The sequence below is a fragment of the Ursus arctos genome, unplaced genomic scaffold (assembly GCF_023065955.2).
Source record: "Ursus arctos isolate Adak ecotype North America unplaced genomic scaffold, UrsArc2.0 scaffold_26, whole genome shotgun sequence".
Lineage (NCBI taxonomy): Eukaryota > Metazoa > Chordata > Mammalia > Carnivora > Ursidae > Ursus > Ursus arctos.
In genome coordinates this window covers 5,559,118-5,583,745 of record NW_026622941.1, presented here as the reverse complement: position 1 = coordinate 5,583,745, position 24,628 = coordinate 5,559,118, and the positions used below count along the sequence as shown (strand labels likewise).

At 40.3% G+C, this 24,628-nt stretch overlaps 1 protein-coding gene across 5 annotated transcripts in view; it reads right to left on the bottom strand.

Moving 5' to 3' along the window:
* Positions 1-1,522: 1,522 nt before the first annotated feature.
* Positions 1,523-24,628, bottom strand: part of RAD51AP1 (RAD51 associated protein 1) — a 35,655-nt gene continuing 12,549 nt past the window's right edge. The window contains exons 7-9 of one of the 5 annotated variants that reach the window (XM_057303235.1): positions 18,143-18,307; positions 13,229-13,381; positions 1,523-1,671 (exon numbers count right to left, since the gene is read on the bottom strand). In XM_057303235.1, coding sequence (XP_057159218.1) covers positions 1,631-1,671; positions 13,229-13,381; positions 18,143-18,307 — 359 coding nt within the window. In that variant the 3' untranslated portion in view covers positions 1,523-1,630. Of the gene's footprint in view, positions 1,672-10,058; positions 11,042-13,228; positions 13,382-18,142; positions 18,308-24,628 lie in introns of those variants that run through there. The other 4 variants (XM_026502639.4, XM_057303234.1, XM_057303236.1 and 1 more) reach the window with 4 other exon arrangements.

The window sequence follows — 24,628 nt, the reverse complement described above, 5'->3', positions numbered from 1 at the left end:
AGATCATGACCTGAGTCGAAATCAAGAGTCAGACGCTTAACCAAATGAGCCACCAGGCACCCCTAGAAAGTATTTTTAAATGGTATTGTCAATTGTTGGCTGTTACAAAAAATACATCAGTGAATTTGTCTTCAATGTGATTTTTTATTTTATTTTTAACAATTCCTATCATAGCAACTGTAGCAGAATATGCTTTCCTTAAAATTAATATAAATATATTATAGAATTTTGTAGGGCAACATTTAACAGAGTTGACATTACTCAGCAATAAGCGTGAAACAGAGTGGTTAAGAATATGGGTTTGCATTCTCTCTGCCACGCAATGGTTATGGCAATGGCTGCTAAACTCCACTTGAATCTCAGTTTTCCCATTTGTAAAATGAGGATAATAATTCTACTTGCCTCTAAAGTTCACGTGAGAGTCATCCAAGCACCCAATAATATGAGCTCAAGCAGGTAAAAATATATATATATATAAGTTGCAAAACTCATGATGATTTTTCTAAGTCATGACCAAGGTCATCTTGTTTGCATAGTACGTTTAAATTTGAACAGAATGTTGTCTTTATTACAGTCTTGTTTTGCTGTAGATTTACTCTTTCAAATATTTTATATTTTTTGCTTTGTGAAAAGAAATGCTTTAGGAATTAATAGATTTTTGTGCCTGTGAATCACAAAATAATGGTTTTTGTTGTATGTGGTAATGGCAGGGGTAGGGCTGGGGGCAGTGGACTTTGCGTTAGGATCCATTTTTATGAGTTATAACGCTGAGGGAGAGAAGGTGAAGGTTAAATCAGGACCCCTGTTAGAGGAGGTGACTAAGAGTCATAATTTTAAGGAGGTGGTGTGTGATACCCGGGGAGGAGAATTTTCAACAGGCCTCAGATAGGCTGTTGAACTGCAGCTCTTCCCATTAGTGACACAAGCAGGATACAAAGTCAAACCTGAATGCCGTGGGCTCAAGTTTACCACAAAATTTTCAGAGCAAAGACCCAAATAATATGATCTTTTGAGTCAGGTGTGGAAATTCAAACTGAGGGCATTAGATGAAAAAGTACACCTGATTTAGAAGTAATCTTGGAGACGGTGATCACAAGGTCACCACGTCACAAAACTACCTTTATGCTGTGGCGTTTCACTAGTTTTTGAGGCTGGGTAAAAAGAAAGACACCACGTCTGTGTTAGGGGAAAAAAAGAAAACCGAAACACACAGACCTTTTCTGGGAATGTTTGGAACCATTCTAGGACACGTCTGGTGTGGTTCCAGAAATACAGAGCACAATACAAGATATTGTAGAAGAGACGGAAGTCCAGGGCCTCTTGAAACACAAGCCACCTGTTCGATGAAGGCCTTGCAATCCTGGAGTTCTGCAACTATACTCTGGCCCTGCAGCCAATGTCCCTCCAAGCCCACCCAGACCTGGTCTGCCAACGAGCCCAGTCCATCCACATCTCTGGAACTTCCCCTCACCCTGTCATCAAAGGTGCTTAGAGGACAATGGTCACTCCTGGGTTCTGGGTCCCCAAGTCTTCATGATGATACCTCTCTTGCCCAAATGAAATTCAAGGATCTTTACCTTCGCAGGGTTGAGATTCTGTTTCTTTCTTGCTTTCAAAATTGGGAAGGTTGTCAAACTGTAGTTCCTTGGTTTTTTAGCATCCATGTTAGTCCTGCAGTAGGAAGAGTAAAAAGTACATTGGTAGTAGGAGCAAACTATAAGTAATGGCCCCTGCATCCAGGGATGGGAAGAATGCAGGGCAGGCTTGGAGATAAAAAGTGGCAGGCCTAGGGCGCCTGGGTGGCTCAGTTGGTTAAGCATCTGCCTTTGGCTCAGGTCATGATCCCAGGGTCCTGGAATCGAGTCCCTCATCGGGCTCCTTGCTCAGCGGGGAGCCTGCTTCTTCCTCTGCTTCTGCCTGCCGTTCCCTCTGCCTGTGCTCTCTCTCAAAAATAAATAAAAATACTTTTTAAAAATGTGGCAGGCCTAAAAACAGTGGCTGAGTCTCTGCTAACTCCTTTTTTGCCTTCCTGGTGGCTGATGATGTCAGGAGAGGGAGCGTCTTGGCATCAGTCCTCAGGTGCTCAGGGCAGAGGGATACAGCAGCCAAGGAAGGAAGATGATCTAACAAGGTGGCCAGCAGTTTAGGACACCAAACAAAAAGACCCATTTCCTCTAGCTCACTGCAAAGTAAACCATTCTCTTACCACAACCACTTTTTGCTCTGAAAGATACATATATTAGCAGTTACTCCGTAGCTTAATGCCTACAGAAAAAGAAAAAGGGACAATGGATAGAAATGCTGTGCCTGGATCTCATTTAGCCATATTCTTGCACATTATTTATTCAGAGCAGAGCTGTATGAATAATGAACTCATTGCAAGATGAAAAACTAATTCCCATTAAGTTTATGGAATCTGGTTAAAGTGGTGATTTATGTAAATGCAAGAGTCTAAGAGGCTCTGATGCCACTGTTACATGCCTGTTCCTTTAACAGACAGCTGCTGGAATGCTGCTTTGTGTCCCTTTGAAGTTCCTTTTCTTCCTCTAACTCTATCAAGAGCCAAGGGAGCCAAAGATATATGAACAACGACAGAACAGGGATCAGTGCAAATGTTATCCTGGCTTCTGCAAACCACTCCATTGGTAGGTTTTTGCAGACCCTATAATAAATGGTGAGAGCATCACAATTCTGAAATTATTCAGAGGACTCAAGAAAAGTCCTGCCCACTATTATCACAGCATAATCTTGAAACACCAGAAATTACTTGTCTATATGTAATGAGAAGTTAAAACATATGGCATGTATGTATTATAGAATATGAAGCAATCACTTTAAAAAATGAACTAAGTCTTTATGTGTGCCTATAATGTATTGAATAAAAACAGAACAATATGTATGATTCCATGTTGTTTAAGAAAAAAATGAGATGGGGGCACCTGAGTGGCTCGGTCCATTGAGCTTCTGCCTTTGACTCAGGTCATGATCTCAGGGTCCTGGGGTTGAGCCCTGAGTCAGGTTCCCTGCTCAGCGGGCTCCCTGCTAATCATGGAGTCTGCTTGTCCCTCTCCCTTCACCCCTCCCTCTTGATAGTGCGCGCTCTCTCTCTCACTCTCTCCTCTTCTCTTAAACAAATTAAATCTTTAAAAAAGAGAGAAGAAAACAAGATGTCTGCATGTCTTAATCAGGTATACTGAAGAATAAAGAAAAAATAAACTAAAAATAATTACCTTTGGGGGTGGAACTAGGGGAGGTAAGTGAGAACATGAATTTTAACACACACACACAATACAAAAAATTCCTATGCAAAAGTAAACAAAAACTAATTGCCAAGATAATTCCTCTGATAAACCAGACATAGCCTCTGCCCTCAAGGAGAGTTCATTATCTAGGAGGGAGACACATGGAAACAGGTCATTACAATGCACATGATCAGGGCAGTAATAGAGGCCAGTGCAAAGAGCTAATGGAGCACACTGCAGGGGGTGAGGAAGCCTTCACACCTGAACAGAGCAGAATTGTCCTTGAAGAATAAACAGGACATGCATGGAATCAAGAGCAGATGGACTAGACTGTGCAAACACAACAGTATGAAAGAGCACCATCTTCTTCAGAAAGTGTGAGCACATGGACCTTGCCAGTGGAGGGCCAGAGAGGCGGTTAGACTATAAAGAAAGGGTTGCATGGTCCATTCTAAGTCTGACAAAATCAGACTTGTACTTAGGATCCTCTCTTTGGCAAAACCATGGAACAAGGTTTGGAGGAGCTCAAGTAGGAAGCTCTCTTGAGCCTCTGGGCAAGAGTTGATGAGGACCTCAACCAAGGCCATGACGGTGAGGACAGAGTGGAAGTGGGAACTTGGGAATACTTTGGGAGACAGAACTGGTAGAATTTTGGCCATCAATTCGATGTGAAAGTTGCAAAATCCAAACACGGGATAAGAATGAATACAATTTTTCCTGCCAAGGCTCCCTCAATCTATCTCACAGGGACGTGGGAGACCGTACAAGTACACATGCATCGTTGCCGGCAAGTGGAGCTCTTTTCTCTATTCAGCTTCTGGTGCTTTGTAGGTGAAGAGAACATGAAGACCTGAAGAATATGTTGAGGCATCTTGGAGTCTAGTCTCACTTCTGCCCCCAGATAGATTCTGAGCAAGTCATATGCCTTGTCTATACTCCGTTTCCCCATTTGTAAGATGACGGGATAACTAGATGACCTCTGATGTCCCTTCCATTTCTAAACTTCTTTGATTCTAACTTTATTAAATACTACCAGATTGGAAAAGTTCTGTTGTGACTTATTTCACAAGTTCCCTCCTTTGGATAATCCTGTGGTCATCAGAGACTATCTTGTGCCTTTTTTCCCTCAGAATGCATCCAATCTAGCTTTGATTTAATCCATGGCATGTAACCTATGTTCAACGCTTCACAAATGCCACTTTTTATCCTCAAAAAAAGTGGTGAACTATGAGAATGTTTTATATCTTGTTTATAACTGCTGCATGAAGGGTTAAAGATGATAAACTCTTCTCAGAGCTAGAGTGATACTGCTTTGAGAACTGAAACTAAAATTTAAAAGTTCCTATATTATTTTACATGAAGATCAGTTTCCTTACCTCTCCAGCCTAGACCCATTTCCTTCCTCCAATTTCAGCACTTTTGTGTGGAGATCATTTTGTCACTTGGTCAACAACTTGAGTGTTAATTATTTTAGGGCCTACATTTCATCTCATCTTAATTGTGAATCTCTTGGAAGCAGGAATGATGAGCTCGGATTTTATTTTATTTCTTATAGTCCTCCTTGGGACAAGGACAATGGCTTGTCTGTTGAAAGTTCTTGGTACAAATGCGAAGAAAGAGACAACTAAGATAGTTTAGATTAATTAGTCAAAAAATTTGAGACCACCATCTGAATGCCAGAGACTGTGTTAAGCATGGGGGACTGAGAGATAAGTAGAATAGAATCCTTGCTTTCAAGGAGTTCAAGGTCTGGTGGGCATGGCAGACCCAGGAACAGTGGGGCCAGCATCATTACATACATAGTATTTTATACATAATGCCTTATCTATGTGCACCAATCTTCAATGCCCAGAAAGGAAATATATCTTTTGAGGTTTACCTGTTACAATTTCAGTATTTCTATTGCAGTTGTCAGGTAGCTTGATCTTTATGCCCCGGAGAGCTACATTTGGGGCAGAAATTGTGGCAGTGTAGGACTAGCAGGGACTCCCCTTGCATTTCTGTGAACAGGAGATAATGTACCTAATGTATTTAAGTCACTCTCACTGATGCAAAGAGAACTCCTCAGTCCCTCTGCAATTATCTTTGAAACTCTTCATGGTCCATGGATTCTCGGAGCTGGAAGAGGTTTTGGGAGCCATTCATCCATTTTCCCACCCCAGCAGAAATCCTCTTTAGAGTATCCCTGGCTATCATTCAGTCTCTGTTTGAATATTCCTGTGACAGAGTTCACTGTTTTTCCGGGCAACCCATTTCACATCTGGCTGTTTATACTTATGGCTGGTGCTCAGCGAATGTTGGTGGGAAGAAATGATATTGAGCAACATATCCTCCACGGATACTTGCTATCCTCTGCAGAGCAACAAAGAACACATCTACCCTGTCTTCTACTCCAAGAGCTCTTGAATATTCAGAACAGTGCCTTTCTGCCTCCCTGGCTCCTACTCATCACCAGGCATTCTGTAGTTTTCTTTCAAGCACATCTTCGTAGGATAGAGCATCCAGGCTTGACAGACAGAACTTGTGTTGTGATTGTCCTTCTCTACTTTCTAGCTTTTTATGACCTTGTTTTAAGCAGCTACGGTTTCCTGGAGTCTAGATTATGTACAGATCTTTACATCACTCACCTGGTCACTATATTTCTATTAATGAAGCCTAGACCAGTATTTGCCCTTTTTAGCTGTCAAAACACACTCGTGTTGGATTTGGGATCAGCTAAAACCATGGGCTCCCAGCACTGGATCCTCCACAAGTTTGCGTAGTGTGTATTCTAGCCAAGTTCCTGATACCAGTATGGAGCTGGAGTAGGCAAAGTCAAAGAGTGGCTGTCACACCACTCGAGACTCCTTTCAGGTTTATCATTACCCTCTTGATAAGGACTAAAACCGAGAAGGGAAGTAACAGACATAAGTCCCAGAACCAATTAGGCACAGTCCAGGTTTGGAGAATTCCTTGGAACTCCTAGATTTCACGTACTTAACACATGTAAATCCCTTGAGCAAGACTGGCAGCAAAGGACACACTGGTCCTTTCATAGTTTGAACTTTCTATAAATGGCTTTGCACCTTTGCCATGTCTCCATTGATGCCTGAACAGTAAAGCTTGAATTAAGATTATTGACCATCAGTCATTTAAAACAGGTCAGAGGGGTCACAAGTTGCTTAAGACCTGAATTGGCTGGTGGACATTTCAAACATAGCAAGTACCACAAATCAACTACAGATTAAAAAAAAAAATCCAAATTTTGCATTGTTCATCCCCCTTTTAAGGAAAATATTTGTTACTACGAGCATTACAGAGTGGCAAGTACTACCCAGAGGGCAAGTGATGCTGTGGACGTACCTACAATCGATCCACACTCAGCTTGCAGCTGTCCTGCATTGGGCTCTGGTTGAGCATGGAGGCTGCAAGCGGATGGGCTGGGCAAGGACAGGCTGGTATCAGCCACATCCCTAGTACAGCCACGTGAGGCGTGGGGTTGTGGGCTCACTTTTGACTTCCAAGAGGACCAGCCACTCCCAGAAGATAAGGGGGAGTAAAGTTTTGTGCCCCCACGTTGTTAGGGCAGGGTTTGGAAGCAATTTCAGGAGAGGTCTTATGAGTTCCCTAAAATCCATCTCTCCCCACCGCGCACTCAGCTGAAGTCAGCCATGCAACTTTCTGTTAGGAGCAAACTATATGGATGTCAGGTTGTGAGGATGCGGCGGTTCAGAGCACTTTTCCTCCGGTCCGCGCTCACACCCGGCCCCTCTCTCTCCTCCGACCACACTCCCCTGCCATTTTGCATTCTCTGCGCCTCCCTTCACCCCGCTCCCCCCACCTTCTTCCCCCGTTGCCCCAGATGCACCTGCCCCACCGCGGTCCCTTCCGCCCAGCTAGCGCTCCGCGCTGCCTTACTTGGCTCGGGCGGCGGCAGGAGGTGGGAAGAGCTGCATCGGGCTGGCGCAGACTGCCCGGCGGCCGCTGCGGGGCGCTGGCTCCTGCCCCGGCCCGCGCCGGCCGAGGACCACGCCCTCCTCCCGTCGCTATAGAAACGCCAGCCGCCCTTTTTGTGACTTGGGCCGAGAAAGGACTTTGATCCCGTCCCAAACCACCGTTCTGATCAGCCTAAAGAAACCTCTCTTTCCCCCCTACTCCCATTCTCTCGCCCCAGGTAGAACTGGAGGACATCCCAAGGATGGGCAGATTAGAGTTCACCGAACTGCCCAGGCTCATGAAATTATCCCTACTTTCTCCCTCTTCCCAAAAGTTTGTGGTTCCTGGAAGCTCATGGCAAAAGTTCCGGATATAAAGTATTCATCGGATGAGCACTTTTTATAGCATTGACTCTGCATCAGGTTTTAAATGCATGAAAACTAAGAAAAGTTCTAGCTGAATCACAGTAGCGTGACCTGGAGGAATATCGTCTGGTCTATGGAAGAAAGACATTCGAAAAAAGCTTTTAGAAAGATCTGAGTTGAATTTGAGTCTTCAAGGCCAAATAGGGAATTAGCAATGTAAAGCTGGCAAATAAGAGCCAGTGTAAAAGCCCAGAGCTAGGGGACCACATGGTATCACCTGCTGGCCGTTTGGTGTGGCAAGAGTCAAAAGTGCATATGGGCCGCATAAGACCAGGTTGAAGAAGCAGACAGGGGACAGCCAGATTTGAAATATCTCGTGAACTAAACAGGCTAGGGTGTATGTATGTGGATTTTAAGCAGAGAGGTTCATGCCCAGATTTTAGAAAACTTTCTGGCAATATGGTTATGGAGAGTAGGCCAGAGTAGGTTAAGAATCAAGGCAAGGATGCCTGTTAGTAGTGAGTGATGATGTTTCAGAGTAAGGGACAGCAGGTGGAAGAACAGTTCTCAGCAATTTACAAAATGGAAGAGAGCTCAGTGATTGGATGTGAAGGGCAGAAGTGCCCTAGGCCCTCCAGTTGATGGTGGTGCCATTTACTAACAGAAAATCTAGGAGGGGAAACACAGAGGGTAGGAAGGATGTTAGTAATTTACTGATGACTTATTGCATCAGATTATCAATGGACCAAGCTCCTGTGTGGAGCAAGATCTGGGCTAAAAAATCCTGACTTGGCAGTTACTGTCACATAGGTGACCACTGGAGTGTGAAGTCACCTAAGTGAAAGAAAGAAAGAAAGAAAGAAAGAAAGAAAGAAAGAAAGAAAGAAAGAAAGAAAGAAAGAAAGAAAGAAAGAAAGAAAGAAAGAAAAAGAAAGAAAGAAAAAGAAAAGGGCAGGGGAAAAATATGGAGTCACACAGAGTAGGGCACTATGGTGGAAAGAGTGGATGTATAACACAAGGTTATAAAGCTGCCGAATAATGAAGAACAGGTAGGCATGTAGGGAGAAAACTACAAAAGAATAGTGTCATGTGAGCCCAGGAAATAAAATGTATTAATAAGTAGGGTATGATGAATAGGGTCTATAAGATTAGGTGAGAAAAATGTACACTGGATTTGACAACAGAAAGGTCATTAGTGCTTTTTGCAAGGCCAGTTTTTACATAATCTAAGATAATTTTTAGTACAAGCTATTACTTTGAAAAAAGATTTTATCTATTTTAGAGAGAGCAAGCATGAGTGGGGGAGGGGCAGAGGCCGAGGGAGAGAATCCCAAGCAGACTCTCCACTAAGTGCAAGCCCAATGCAAGATCATGACCTGAACTGAAATCAAGAGTCAGATGCTTAACACTGAGCCAAGCAGGCACCCCCAAACTTATTTTGAATAACATGGAGGAAACAGGTTTATCAGGCTGGTGCCTGATGATTAATCAGTGATATCAGTACCTAATACAGGGTAGGCTCTTAATAAACGTTTACTGTTGAACTGCACCATACAGAGCACCTTAACATCTTGTAACTGAGTACGTGTTTTAAGAAGGGGATGCAGTGGGGTAGGTGAGGTGGTAAATGACAGTATAAAAATATACACAAGAGGGGCGCCTGGGTGGCTCAGTGGTTAAGTGTCTGCCTTTGGCTCAGGTCATGATCCCAGGGTCCTGGGATAGAGCCCCACAACAGGCTCCCTGCTCAGCGGGGAGCCTGCTTCTCCCTCTGCCTCTGCCATTCCTCCTGCTTGTGATCTCTCTTTCGCTCATTCTGTGTCAAATAAATAAATAAAATCTTAAAAAATATATATATATATATACACATACGAAAAAAATGTATAATCGCCTAAAGCAAATGGTCACTTTATTTTTTTTTTAAGATTTTATTTATTTATTTGAAAGAGAGAGAGAAACAGAGCATGAGCGCGGGGGGGGGGGGGGGGGGGGAGGGGGAGGGAGAGGGAGAAGCTGACTCCCCGCTGAGAAGGGAACCCAACAAGGAGCTCAATCCCAGGACCCTGGGATCATGACCTGAGCCGAATGCAGACGCTTAACTGACTGAGCCACCCAGGCGCCCCTGCAAATGCTCACTTAAATCACAATTCTAAATTCCTTATTTTCACATTAATATAGATGTTTCTATAAACCAAGAAAAACTGAATAATATTATACATGTTTTAATGGTTAACATGATTTTTTTAAAAGATTTCATTTATTTATCCATTTGAGAGAGAAAGAGAGAGAGAGAGACCTTGAGGAGCAGGGGTGGAGCAGAGGCGGAGGGAGAGGGAGAGGAAAGAATCTCAAGAGATTCTGTGCTCAGCATGGAGCTCAATCCTACATCCCTGACATCATGACCTGAGCTGAAACCAAGAGTCAGACACTTAACCAGCTGAGCCACCCAGGCGCCCCTAATGGTTAAAAAGATGTGAAGAGTCTTTATTAAAAAGTGATCAGGAACTGGTTGAAATTATCACCATGAAATGTAAAATATCTATAACTATTTTTATTCATAACAAATTCACACCCTCTAAAGCATTGGCTTGACATAAAGTGATTATTCTAAGAAACAGCTTCCCCCCATAATTACAACAAAAATACTTTTTTTTTTGCAAAACATTCATTTAATTGTGAAATATAGACAATCAAAAATAGATGGACGTAACGGTATCAAGGAAAAGAGCATACCAAGACTCTTCCACTTTTATTAAAGGTTTTGACAATGAGAGGTTCATAAAATCTCACAAAATTGTTTGCTATATAATAAACATCTACTTCTGAGTAGGAGACATATGCCATATTATAGCAACCATTTTAATATGTAAAATAATTCTGAATTCTTACTATAAAAATATTTGGCTAAAATATGAAACATCTTTGCAGTAAAACTGACAATGTAACTTAAGATTTCAGAAATGTCTCCTGGAAAAAATGCGACTGTTTTCTTTTGCCAGACAAACTCTCAACAGTAAAAGTTAAGGTGCCATAAATTAGACAAAGCTAGAAAGCAACATCAACTTATTATAACAGTATGCAACATGGACTTCCTCCTTGTCAAACAGACAACCACTTAACGACAATGACTTATAATATACAGGAAAAAGAGAATACGTTCTTCAGAAGGAAATGACATCACAAGATAATTCTTATAAACAATCCCCTCCTTGAAGTCCTGAATAGCTTCAGAGAACACCATCACAGAATAGGTAGAGGCAATTCACATGACATGAAAGGATTCCTTTATGATACCCTCCTTAAATAGAAACACAATTCAAATATAAACACACTTGTAAAACTCCGATTCTCTTAATCAAACAATTGTTTACTACCATGCTCAGCTACTAGCGGCATTTGGATGCAAAGGCTTAACTCGTGCTAATCTGGACAAGCCAAGGCGGAGACTCTGATTTGGAGACTTAACTGACACCGCTGCCAGTGGGCTCCTGCTGCTGTTACTGCTGCTTCCAGATATCGCTGAAAGAAAACATACCCCTGATGCTGATGATGTTTGAAATCTCTTAGCAAAGATCAACTTATAAAACAGAAGATGCAAAAAAAAAAAAAAAAAAAGCAGGTATGGATTACTGTGGTATATAAGTTCTATCAAGCTATAAACAAGATCAAAAGAATAAACAGTATTATAGAGCAGAAAGAACACAGTACTGCCTACTTTTGAACATGCTCAGAAGGCAAGGTAATGACACCAAAACTTTAAGCACAAAAGCTGAAATAGGTAAGTTGGGAGCAACTAACATTGGTTGCAAAGGCATGAAGAAAGGCATGCAGTTATAATTTCTAAAGTAGCAGAAAAATCTAATGCATTTTTTGAAAATGCTACAATTTTTACAAATACTCCTTGAATCTATTTTTTCAAATATTAAATTATTTAAACATGAGAAATATTCTTTTTATTTATTTATACTAGTTCATTTAAGTGACATCACATGGTATTTGTCCTTCTCTGACTGGGGGTGGGAGTGGATGGGTGACATAGGCAAGGGGGATAAAGGGACCAAGAGGTATAAACTTCCAATTATGAAATAAATAAGTCACGGAGATGAAAAGTCCAGCATAGGGAATACAGTCAATAATATTGTAATCATGTTGTCTGGGGACAGACGGTAACTATGCTTATTGTGTCGAGCACTGGGTAGTGTGTGGAATTATTGAATCAATATCTGCCTGATATTTCACAAGATGAAGTAATTAAGAGATATTAAGTAATCATGCAGTCTCAAACTGCAATCTTTTTTTATAATGCTTTTTATTTAATATTTCAAGTTTTTATTTAAATTCTAGTAACACATAATGTAATATTAGTTCCAGGAGTAGAATTGAGTGATTCATCACCTACATATAACACCCAGTGGTCCTCAAAACAAATGCCCTCCTTAATGCCCATCATGCATTACCCATCCCCCCACCCACCTCCCCTCCAGCAACCCTCAGTTTGTTCTCTATAGTTAAGAGTCTCTTATGGTTTTCCTTCCTCTTTTTTTCCTTTCCCTATGTTCTTCTGTTTTGTTTCTTAAATTCCACATATGAGTGAGATCATATGGTATTTGTCTTTCTCTGACTAACTTATTTTGCTTAGCATAATACCCTCTAGTTCCATCCAAATGTTAAGATTTCATTCTTTTGGATGGCTGAGTAATATTCCATCGTATATATACATATATATACCACATCTTCTTTATCCTGTCACAGTTGATGGACATCTGAGCTCTTTCTGTAATTTGGCTATTGTTGATAGTGCTGCCATAAACATCAGGGAGCAATATAAAAATACCAACTCAGACTGAAATCTGTCTATTAATACCTAGTTATCCGGGGGTGACCACTGGGGACCAATCAAGAAATGTCAGTGAAAAGTAAACCAAAGCTCAGTAGATTTGGAATGACTTAGAGGAGAGGGAACAAATGAGAGACATACCAGAGGGAGGAAAGTGGACACAAAGAGGCTCTGACAGAAGACGACATACATTGTGTTTAAGGAATAAAAACGGTATCAATTTTCCTGGACTAGAGGGTTCATGTGGTTGGGTGAGAGGAAGGGGATACAGGACTAGTTATGGAGCCACAGGTAATTTGGGCATGAAATGAGCTAGGTTCTTGGTAATGTCAAGAAGAGTGAAGATCAAAGAATTCTTGAAGATCAGTGAGACTTAACTGTGGAGCAAAAAAAACCCCAAAAAACAGAAAACAAAAAAAACACAAAGAGAAGTCAAGTCTGCGAGGGCATTTGTTAAATGCGGGGAGCCCTGTGTACAGGTCCCAAGGCTTCAGTCAGACTGTGACCAGCGGGTCTTGACCAAACAGATTTGTTGCCAAAAATAAATACCAGGAATGTTAAATGTTAACACTCTTTGACACTATAATTCCACTACTAGGAATTTGTCCTAAGAAAATAAACAAGGATGTGCCCACAGATTTCTAAAACAAGGACATTTGTGCTTACTGCAACCTTATTTATGACATTGAGAAAATAATAAACAATCTGGATGCTCAGTATAAGGGAATGACAAATGATAAATGCAGCAATCAAAAACCCTGGTTTTGAAGAGTATGTAATAATATGGTATAACACTTACATCTAGGGGAAAAGATCTGCCAGTGATAATTTTCCAAGCCCCTGTCCTTGGATCAATAAATATACCATACCTGGTGGGACCCACTTAGGTTTTCTGCTTTCAGCTGAAGGACTGCGTATTTGTAATGGTTTCCTAGTGGCCTCTGAAGAAAGAGAAACCTTTTTTGGTGAAGGCTGAAATTCTGATTTCATGGCAGCTGGAGCAGAGTCTCCTGAAGTCGCTTCTTAAAAAAAAAAAAAAAAAAAAAAAAAAAATATATATATATATATATACACACACACACACACACAGAGAGAGAGAGAGAGAGAGAGTAATGAGCACTGGGTGTTATATACAACTGATGAATCACTGAACTCTACCTCTGAAACTAATAATATACTATATGTTAATTAATTGAATTTAAATAAATAAAATTTTTTAAAGATTTTATTTATTTATTTGACAGAGAGAGAGACAGCCAGCAAGAGAGGGAACACAAGCAGGGGGAGTGGAAGAGGGAGAAGCAGGCTTCCCAGCGGAGTAGGGAGCCTGATGTGGGGCTCAATCCCAGGACCCTGGGCAGACGCTTAACAACTGAGCCACCCAGGTGCCCCCATAAATAAAATAAAATAAAATAAAATAAAATAAAATAAAATAAAATAAAATAAAATAAAATAAAATAAAATAAAATAAAATAAAATAAAATCCTAAAAAAAGTTTTTCATAGAGAAAGATTAAGTCTAGCATGTAGGTGTAAAAATTATAAAGTTACATAATCTTATAAAATAATTAAAAAGGCAGTATCATAAATTTGGAAAACACTTATACACAAACATTGATGGAGAGCCTAAGAACAGCCATCTCTCATGACCATTTATAGGCAAGGCAGTGTGGTAAGCATATCACATACACTATCTTTAACTCTCAAAACAACTCTGATACAGATATTCCTATGGGCACCATCAGATAAGGAAACAGAGGCTAAGCAATCTCCATGTAGTCTGATAGCTGATAAATACCTGAGCCAGCATTAGGAACCAGGTCTAGCTCCAAAGTCTACACCAGTAGCCATGACATAATAGTATCTCATCAGTATGTGTCAGTGAGACAATATATTACGCTCTAGGGTTACAAAGAGTACAGCTCATGGATCTTGTTCCCAGGAAACTTAGACTCCAGTAGAGTTAAGTCACTAGACTCCAGTAAAAAGGGGAAAAAAGCAAAGACATGTGTATCATGCCATGTGATGAGAGAGAAGACAGACTTTAGAAATATGCACCATAGGAGGGAACCCACAATCTGTGTATATATCTGCATAGGTTTAAAAAGTCACAGGGACTGGAGGAGATAATGCTAAGTGAAATAAGTCAGGCAGAGAAAGACAATTGTCATATGATTTCACTCATTTATGGAACATAAGAAATAGCAGGGAGATCGGTAGGAGAAGAAAGGGAAGAATGAAGCGGGGTAATCAGAAGGCAGAATGAACCATGAGAGACTATGGACTCTGGGAAACAAACTGAGGGCTTCAGAGGGGAGGGGGTGCGGGATCAGGATAGGCCGGTGATGGGTATTAAGGAGGGCATGTATTGCATGGAGCATTGGGTGTTATACGCAAGCAATGAATCATGGAACACTACATCAAAAACTAATGATGTACTGTATGGGGACTAACATAACATAATAAAAAACTAAAAATAAAAAAAGAAATATATTTTTGAAAAATAAATAAATAAATAAAAAACCACAGGGAAGTTGCTTGAGGATAGTTTGAGCCAGATCAAGGCTGCAGAGTAAAGATGAGTTGGAGGGAAGTTATCTAGGCAGAGGGGGCAGAGCATGCAAAGCTGGAGAATGCGGCCGGTTCCAGGACCAGAGGTGCTGGTTCAATATGGCTAGAGCAGGAATGTCAAGGATAGGAAGGGTGAGACACATGGACCGGGTGCACATCACCAATGCAGAGTTTTGCATACCAGGGAAGGAGTTTGGCTAGTCACAATCGGGAACTGATTTTTCTCAGAAACGCCTGTGTTCTGAATACATCTTTCTGATGGTAGCTTAAGGCAAGCAGACCACTTAGAAGGCTCTTAAGGTAATCTAGGGGAGAGGTGATAAGCGCCTGAACCAGGGGTGAATGGAGGAAAAAACAACAGCTTGGAGATCTTTCAGGAATTGGATGGGAGGAGGTGGTGATGGAGACAAAGAAATAATGACTTGCAAGTTCCTGTCATGGGCACACTTATGCAGAGAATGAACATAAGAATGGGACTAGGTTTTGGTTTTTTGGAGGGATGTGCTGGAAATGAAGGGAGGAAGAGAGATGGAATATAAATTCACTTTTAGATAATGCTTACTGTGACATACCTTAAGGGATATCTAAATACGTATGAATATGAAAACTTTCACTATATACTCTTCTTAATGTTAACATCTATATTCCCTAGATCAGCACTATCCAACAGAGACTTTTCTGCTGTGATAGAAATTCCGTGCTGTCCACGTGACAGCCACTAGCCACATGTTGTTATTAATGACCTTGAAATAAATGTGGTTAGCAAAACCACAGAACTGACTTTTAAAGTTTATTTAGCTTTAATTAAATCTAATATAGGTGCATGTGGCCAGTGGCTATCATATTGGGCAGCACAGCTCTCGAAATTTTCTCTGTCAAGAGAAAAACTGTAACACGTACCTGATGAAAGACTCTCAAAAGTTACTCAATACTTTATTAGTGGGACTAGAAATATAATCCAACTTTCTTAATTCTTAATCCCATTATTTAGCAGGTAAATTTTACTTCTAAAATCATATATTAAACTTCCTTGTGAAGCAACTTGCTCCAAGGTATATAGAAGACTTGAAATGGTAAATTCCAACGTGGAAACTGACATTTTATTCTGAGTTTTTAGGGTGTCTTGGTGAGGAAACATAAACAAACGTCTAAAGAAAATATAAAATATGTTCATATTGTTAGACTTTTTCATATCAGTTTGTGGTAAGCAGAATAATGGTCCGAAAGATGTCTATAACCCAATTTCCAGGACAAGTGCATGTCCCCTTACACAGCAAAGGGACTTAACAAATGTCACTGAGTTAAGGATCTTGAGATGGGGAGATTATCTTGAATTATCTGGATGGCCCAACGTACTCACAATGGTCCTTATAAGTGAAAGTGAGAAGCAGGAGAAAGACAGCAAGAGAGAGTCAGTGATGTGATGTGAGAAAGTCCTTGTCTTTGCTGGTTTGAAGGTGGAAGTGGACCATCAGTCAAAGAACACGGTGGCTTCTAGATGCTACAGGAAAAGGAAAATTTCTCCCAGAGCCTCCACAAAGGAACATGCTCCCGCTTATAGCTTGATTTTAGTGCAATGAGAACCACTCTGAACTTGTGGCCTACAGAATTACAATAAATTTGTGGGGGTTTTTAAAAGATTTTATTTATTTATTAGAGAAAGTGAGAGACAGAGTATGAGCAGAGGGGAAGGTACAAAGGGAGAGGGAGAAGCAGACTCCCCACTGAGCAGGGAGCCCAACACGGGGCTTGATCCCAGGACCCTGGGATCATGACCTGAGCTGAAGGCAGACGCTTAACCAACTGAGGCCCCAGACACCCCTAAATTTGTGGTTTTAAACCACTACATTTGTGGTAATTTTTTAAGGCAGCAATCAGAAACTAATACACAGCTTTATCTCTAAAACCCTCTGTGCCTAAAATCTAATTTCTGAAAACCAGATGAATTTGTCAATTTAAAAAGACACTAATTGGGACTCCTGGGTGGCTCAGTTGGTTAAGCGTCTGCCTTCGGCTCAGGTCATGATTTCAGGGTCCTGGGATCGAGCCCCATGTCAGGCGCCCTGCTCAGGAGGAAGTCTGCTTCTTCCTCTCCCTCTGCCATTCCCCTGCCTGTGCTCTCTCTCTCTCTCTCTGAAATAATAAAATCCTTAAAAAAAAATAAAAAGACACTAATTAGAACCTCATTAATTCAAAATACAGTGGAGGGAGGAATATGACTCAACCAGTACTTAGTTGTCATTTCTTAGTAAGCACTCAGCACCGCACTATTTAAGGTGACAGCAGCTCTCACCACTAATAAGTGGAGCCCGAATAATGGAAAATTTAGTTTCAAACAACTAAGACATAAAAATATATATCAATAAGGAAAGAAAAATCAGGTTAATGTAAGTTATATCTTATAATAATCTATCATATATTATGAACTCAAATGTATCCTGCCTGCTTTTATATAAGAAACATGCTCAAGTTTTCACAAATTCCAAGTCTTATTGTAAAAATGGTTTCTAACAATTTGTTTTGAAAAACCAAAGAAGGGGCGCCTGGGTGGCTCAGATGGTTAAGCATCTCCCTTAGGTTCGGGTCATGATCTCAGGATCGAGCCCCATGTCAGGCTCCCTGCTCAGCGGGGAGTCTGCTTCCCCCTCTCCCTCTGCTGCTCCCCCAGGTTGTACTCTCTCGCTCTATCAAATAAGTAAATAAAAGCTTAAAAAAAAAAAAAAAAAAAGAAAGAAAAGCCAAAGAAGCCCTAAACATGTGGCAAAAGGGTTCTCAAATCAAAGACTAAGTCAAGCGTGAAAGCAAGAAATGAGAATCATGCAAAGATGTGGTCCAGTGGCTAGAGCTTGGGCTCTAAATGGACAAACCTGGGTGCAAATTCCAACTCCTCACATAATTAGTTGTAAGAATTCCAACAAATTATTTAACCTGAGCCTTGGTGTTCTCACCGTAAAATGCAGGTGATCCTAGCTGTCTCAGAGGGTGGCCGTCAGCGCGGCAGGCGGGTAATTCTAGTAAGAGCTACACAGGCAGTGGGGCTCAGAACTCTTGTCTGCTTTTCTCCCTTCTCCACCCCTGCTTCCCTCTGTGTATCTTAGCTAGAAGTGAACACTGGCAAAATGTTACAAAGACCAAAGGCAGGGAGAAGAAAAACACATTAAATAAACCAAATACATTTCCTTTATAAAATTAAGTGTTTTGGACCAAGCTTACCCAAAGTATCACGTTTGGATTTAGGTTTTTTCTCCTTCTTTTCAACTGGGGATTTTACCTTCACTCCTTTCTTTTTAATTTCTTTCGCTTTATTTTTTCCCATAGTGAAGTCTTCATCATCGTCTTCACTCTCACTAAAAGCAGAGTCATCCTCAGACTCTTCACCTAAAACAAGGATTACATACTTGATCTTTGTTCTAAAAAGTGAGGCTTCCATGTATGCCTGAAACTAATATAACATTGTATGTCAATTTATTTCGATTTTAAAACAAAGTGAAGTTTCTATTACCTCTTTACAGCCTTTGCACTAGATTCTTGGGCACCTCGTGCTATGCTATGCCACAGCAGGACTGAGAGCATGGCTGCCTGGGTTTGAATCCTGGCCCCTCTGCTTACACTCTGTGTGACCTCAGACAGGCTGCTCCCTTCACTGTGCTTAAATTCCTATGTATAAAATGAGGATCATCATAAGGCCTACATCAGAGGGTTGTTGTGCAGATTAAATGAGTTAATATAGGTAAAGCATTTAGAATAATATCTGGCAAACAGCAAGCAAAACAGCACTGTTTGCTTTTACTATTATCATTATAATTTCCGATCAGTAATCTTTACTTCCAATTTTTCCAATTTAACTTAGTAATTTTTAAAAAGAATGGTAGGGCATTATATTAGCAACTCCTTCAAAACAAGGACCTTGATGGTAATAACAGTATACCTTCTTTTAATCACATAAACTTCAACATTCTAGAATAGAAACCAACTGGGAATCGAGAAGAGACTAGTCATACCAAAACATCTTAACTGATACTCCTGTGTATGATTTTATTTGGGACACACGTCTTATTTCCCACAAGCTCTTCTCTGTATTAATGGGATGATACAAGCTAGTGAGGTGATATATTAAGTAGCTACGGCTGCTCTGGAAACCAACTTTTTTCATAGAACTGGAACAAATAATCCTAAAATTTGTATGGAAAAGAAAAGACCCTGAATGCCAAAGGAATGTTGAAAGAGAAAACCAAAGCTGGTGGAATCACAATTCTGGACTTCAAGCTCTATTACAAAGCTGTAATCATCAAGACAGCATGGTACTGGCACAGAAACAGACACATAGATCAATGGAACAGAATACAGACCCTAGAAATGGACCCTCAGCTCTATGGTCAACTAATCTTCAACAAAGCAGGAAAGAAAATCCAATGGAAAAAAGTCTCTTTAACAAATAGCGGTGGGAAAATTGAACAGCCACATGAAGAAGAATGAAAATGGACCATTTCCTTATACCATACACAAAAATAGACTCAAATGGGTGAAAGACCTAAATGTGATATGGGAATTCATCAAAACCCTAGAGGAGAACACAGGCAGCACCTTCTGTGACCCTGGCCGCAGCAAGTTCTTGCTGGACACGTCTCCAAGGGCAAGGGAAACAAAAGCAAAAATGAACTACTGGGACTTCATGTAGATAAAAAGCTTCTGCACAGCAAAGGAAACAGTGGACAAAACCAAAAGACAACCGACAGAATGGGAGAAGATATTTGCAAATATCTTTTTTTTAAAGATTTTATTTATTTATTTGACAGAGAGAGAGACAGCCAGCAAGAGAGGGAACACAGGCAGGGGGAGTGGGAGAGAAAGGCTCCCAGAGGAGCAGGGAGCCCGATGTGGGGCTTGATCCCAGGACCCTGGGATCGGACCCTGGGATCACACCCTGGGTCAAAGGCAGACGCTTAATGACTGAGCCACCCAGGCACCCCAATATTTGCAAATATCTTATCAGAGAAAAGGCTAGTATCCAAGACCTATAAATAATTTATTAAACTCAACACCCAAAAAACAAATAATCCAGTTAAGAAACGGGCAGACGACATGAACAGACATTTCTCCAAAGAAGACATACAAATAGCCAACACATGAAAAAATGCCCACCATCATTATTTTCATTCAAAACCACAATGAAATACCACCTCACATCAATCAGAATGGCTACAATTAACAAGTCAGGAAACAACAAATGTTGGCAAGGATGCAGAGAAAGGGCAAGCCTCTTACTGTTGCTGGGAATGCAAGCTGGTGCAGCCACTCTAGAAAACAGTACGGAGATTCCTCAAAAAGTTAAAAATAGAGCTACCCTATGACCCAGCAATTGCACTATTAGGTATTTATCCAAAGGATACAAACATAGTGATCTGAAGGGGCACTTGCACCCCAATGTTTATAGCAGCAATGTCCACAATAGCCAAACTATGGAAAGATCCCAGATGTCCACTGACAGATGAATGGATAAAGAAAATGTGGTATATATATATACGTGTGTGTGGGTGTGGGTGTATATATATATATATATATATATATATATACACACACACAATGGAATATTACACAGCCATCAAAAAATGAAATCTTGGGGTGTCTGGGTGGCTCAGTCGTTAAGCATCTGCCTTCGGCTCAGGTCATGTTCCTGGGTCCTGGGATCGAGCCCCGCATCGGGCTGCCCGCTCAGTGGGAAGCCTGCTTCTCCTTCTCCCACTCCCCCTGCTTGTGTTGCCTCTCTCACTGTGTCTCTCTCTGTCATATAAATAAAATCTTTAAAAAAAAAATTAAATCTTGCCATTCACAACGATATGGATGGAACTAGAGGGTATTATGCTAAGCGAAATAAGTCAATCAGAGAAAGACAATTACCGTATGCTCTCACTCATATGTCGAATTTAAGAAACAAAATAGAGGATCATAGGGGAAGGGAGGGAAAAATAAAATAAGACGAAATCAGAGAGGGAGAAAAACCATGACAGACTCTTAACTCTAGGAAACAAACAGGGTTGCTGGAGGGGAGGTGCGTGGAGGGATGGGGTACCTGGATGATGGGCATTAAGGAGGGCATGTGATGTAATGAGCACAGGTTATTATATAAGACTGATAAATCATTGAACTCTACCTCTGAAACTAATAATACGGTATATGTTAATTTACTGAATTTAAATAGAATTAAATTTTAAAAAAGAATATCCATAGTTACGCAATGATTCTTCTGTTTTAGGGAAGGCCAGGGGAGGGGAGTCAGAAAACCATGTCTTATAAATAATAAATTCTGAATACTAAGTGTAAGTAAAGAGTAGTACTATTATCATAAAAACATCTTTACATTTTTTTATATTATAAAACAGTACATGCTTATTGCAGGAAATATAGAGCACACCAAAGAAATATTAAGGCAAAAGAAAATTCACTACTAATCTCGCCACTCAGAGATAACCACTGTTATGCTCAGCGTATATAATATTTACTTATCTGTAGGAAATAATACATTTTATATAAAAACTAAATATACATAAACATTTCCAAGCATACACAATGATAGACAATAATAAACCAGACTCAATATTCATCAATACTTTTCTACATTTGTTTCATCTCTCTCTCGTCTTCTCTTCCCCTTCCTCCTTGGAATATGTTAAAATAAATCCAAGGCATCAGGTCATTACACTCCTAGATACTTCAGAGTATGTCTCTAAAAAACACGGACTTTTTTTTTTTTTTTAAACACAGCAATGTCGTTATCATATCTTAAGATATGATATCAATAATAGTTTCTTGGTATCATCTTCTATCCAGTCAATATTAATCACTTTTAAATAGAGCTCTATCCCTTTCCTCTTCCCCCCAACGCCTTTGACTTGTTGACGTAATCAGGTCAGTTGTCTTATAGAACTTCCAAAATTCTGGATTTGACTGTTTTCTTCCTCATGATGTCATTTAGTTTATTCTGTGAGCTGGAATTTTCTCAAGGCTCAATTAGAATCAGGCTCACCTTATTATTTTTTTGTAAGAATATACATCATGAGTGATGCTCTGTACTTCATATTATATCAGATCAGAAAGCACATAACATATGTCCTACTCTTAGTTGGTTCAGTTGACCCAAACTCTCATTGCGAAGGTCCTCATCAGCCTTCCATTGACGGGTCTTTGCCTAAATTAACAACGTCATTATGATCTTCAAATTGTGATTTCCTTATTCTGTCTTTCCACACAGCAAAAACTTAAAAACAGATGAGAGTAATCAACCCACATATTCACATAATGATTACTGTGTTATATAGAATTGGTCATATAGGGGCGCCTGGGTGGCACAGCGGTTAAGCGTCTGCCTTCGGCTCAGGGCGTGATCCCGGCGATCCGGGATCGAGCCCCACATCAGGCTCTTCCGCTATGAGCCTGCTTCTTCCTCTCCCACTCCCCCTGCTTGTGTTCCCTCTCTCGCTGGCTGTCTCTATCTCTGTCGAATAAATAAATAAAATCTTTAAAAAAAAAAAAAAAGAATTGGTCATATAATGCCAACAGACCACATGAAGGCTGCTATAAATAGCACTTTGTAAAATCAAAGAATTATTTCTGGAGTTCCAAAAGGATCTACGTTCGGGGAGGGCAAGTAGTGGAGTTTCTCCAAAATTTCAAAATACAGAGTCTAGGAGGACAAAACTTCCTATGTATCCAACAGTTTTGGTAGTGCATGTATACTTTTCTTGGTGTGAGAGGATAATTGATAGGGGCTGGCTAAACTCTATTTATAAAACTTATCTAAAGATGGGGTCCAACTGATCATCATCAGTCAACAAAGAAAGTAATTTAAATAATTTGGTGGTGGGAAGACCCAGAATCCCAAGTCAGCAGCATACCATACTGGCAAATCTGGCAGGCCCAAACACTGGGGTTATGGATTCTGTGACTCTTCAGACGTCCTTAAGAAAAGTCTTATGTTCTCTCCAATTTTCATTTTTCTTTCTCTACTGAAGGTCACAATGACCCTTTCTCTTTTCATCTAGGGTGAGTCAGTAGAGGGGGAAAGTTCTGACATGTCAGCTAAAGAAAAGGATCTTGCTCCAAAATAACTTCAGGTTGTCTGAAACGATACCAGTTACACATTCACATGCAATAAACAATCACCTCTGAGGGGACTGGAGAGTTGTTGGTCACCGCTGGCTTAGAGTGGAATGAAAATAAACTGTACTGCTCCTTCAAGTACACTAAACATGAAGAGGAATAGGTTTATCTTTCAATTTAAAGGTAAAGCAGGCTTGGCTGGAATAGCTTAAGGAGGCTTACACAGCCAGAAGACAGTATAAGGCTTTTGCATGCTCGGATAGGGGACAGAAAAAGAGAGACAAGGAGAAAATTCTGTCTAAAGCTTAGTTTGTATATCCATGGCACAGGCCAGTGGACAGTTACCACCACAACCAATGAGCAAGCTCCCTCTAACGGAGGGACTGCTTCCCAGGGTGGACCACACGGCATTTTATAGGGAGAATAGCCATACTTGTAGTTTGGTGGAAACCGTAATAATGTAACAGGGGGAAAAAACCAAAGCAGCTCTCAAAGACCTGGAGAAGTAGCCGTCTTTTTAGTTCACAAATAACTGCTAGGTAGGGGATACTTCTTAGAACCTAAGAATGTATACTACCATATAAACAATTAGCATTATTTTCTCCCAATGTCCTAACCAGTCTCATATCCAAGGACTCAGACATTCCATTTATTGACAAATCATTGTTACCATAACAGATTCCTGTTGCGACTACTGTTCTAGTTACAATGATAACAGGCCTCATCAGAATTCACACTAAAATCACTATTTGACAACCACATCTCCCCCCAAACTGCTAACAGGTCTTGAATCCGTCCAAAGGAAGTGAGAATAAATTTCAGTTAGAAATATTTTTTGCAGTCCTCATATCCTAAGGAGCACATATTTCAATAAATGTTTTCTTTCCTATTTTTGGTGCTTTCTATATCCTAAATCACCATTCAACTGTACAGGACTTGAAATTAAATCTATTCCTCTCTCAGAACTATGGCTCATATTTCCTCTCAAAAATATTTGCTTATGCAAAATTGAATAGGAAAAACAACCTGGAACCAAGCTAGTTACTTTTTTTAAATGATTATATCCTTCTTTTTTAAAAATTTCTAATTGTGGTAAAAAAAAAAAAAAAAAAAACCTCTAACATAAAATATACTATCTTAATCCTTTTTAAGTGTGGAGTTCAGTAGTGCTGAACATATTCACACTGCTGTGCAACAGATCTCTGGAACTTTTTCATCTTGCAAAATTGAAACCATACCCATTAAACAACTCTTATTCCTGCCTCTCCCCAGTCTCTGTTAACCACCATTCTACTTTGTTTCTATGAATTTGACTATTTTAGATATCTCTGCTAAGTGAATCACACAGTATTTGTCTTCTGTGACTGGCTTATTTCACTTTGCATAAAGTCCTTAAGGTCCACCCAAATTGTAGCACATGACAGGATTTCCTTCCTTTTCAAGGCTGAATATCCCGCTATACGTGAGACCACATGGTGTTTATCCATTAACCCACTGATGGGCATCTGGGTTGCTTCCACCTCCTAGCTATTGTGAAGAATGCTGCTAGAAATATGGGTGTGCAAATATCTGAGACCCTGCTTTCAATTCTTTTGGGATATA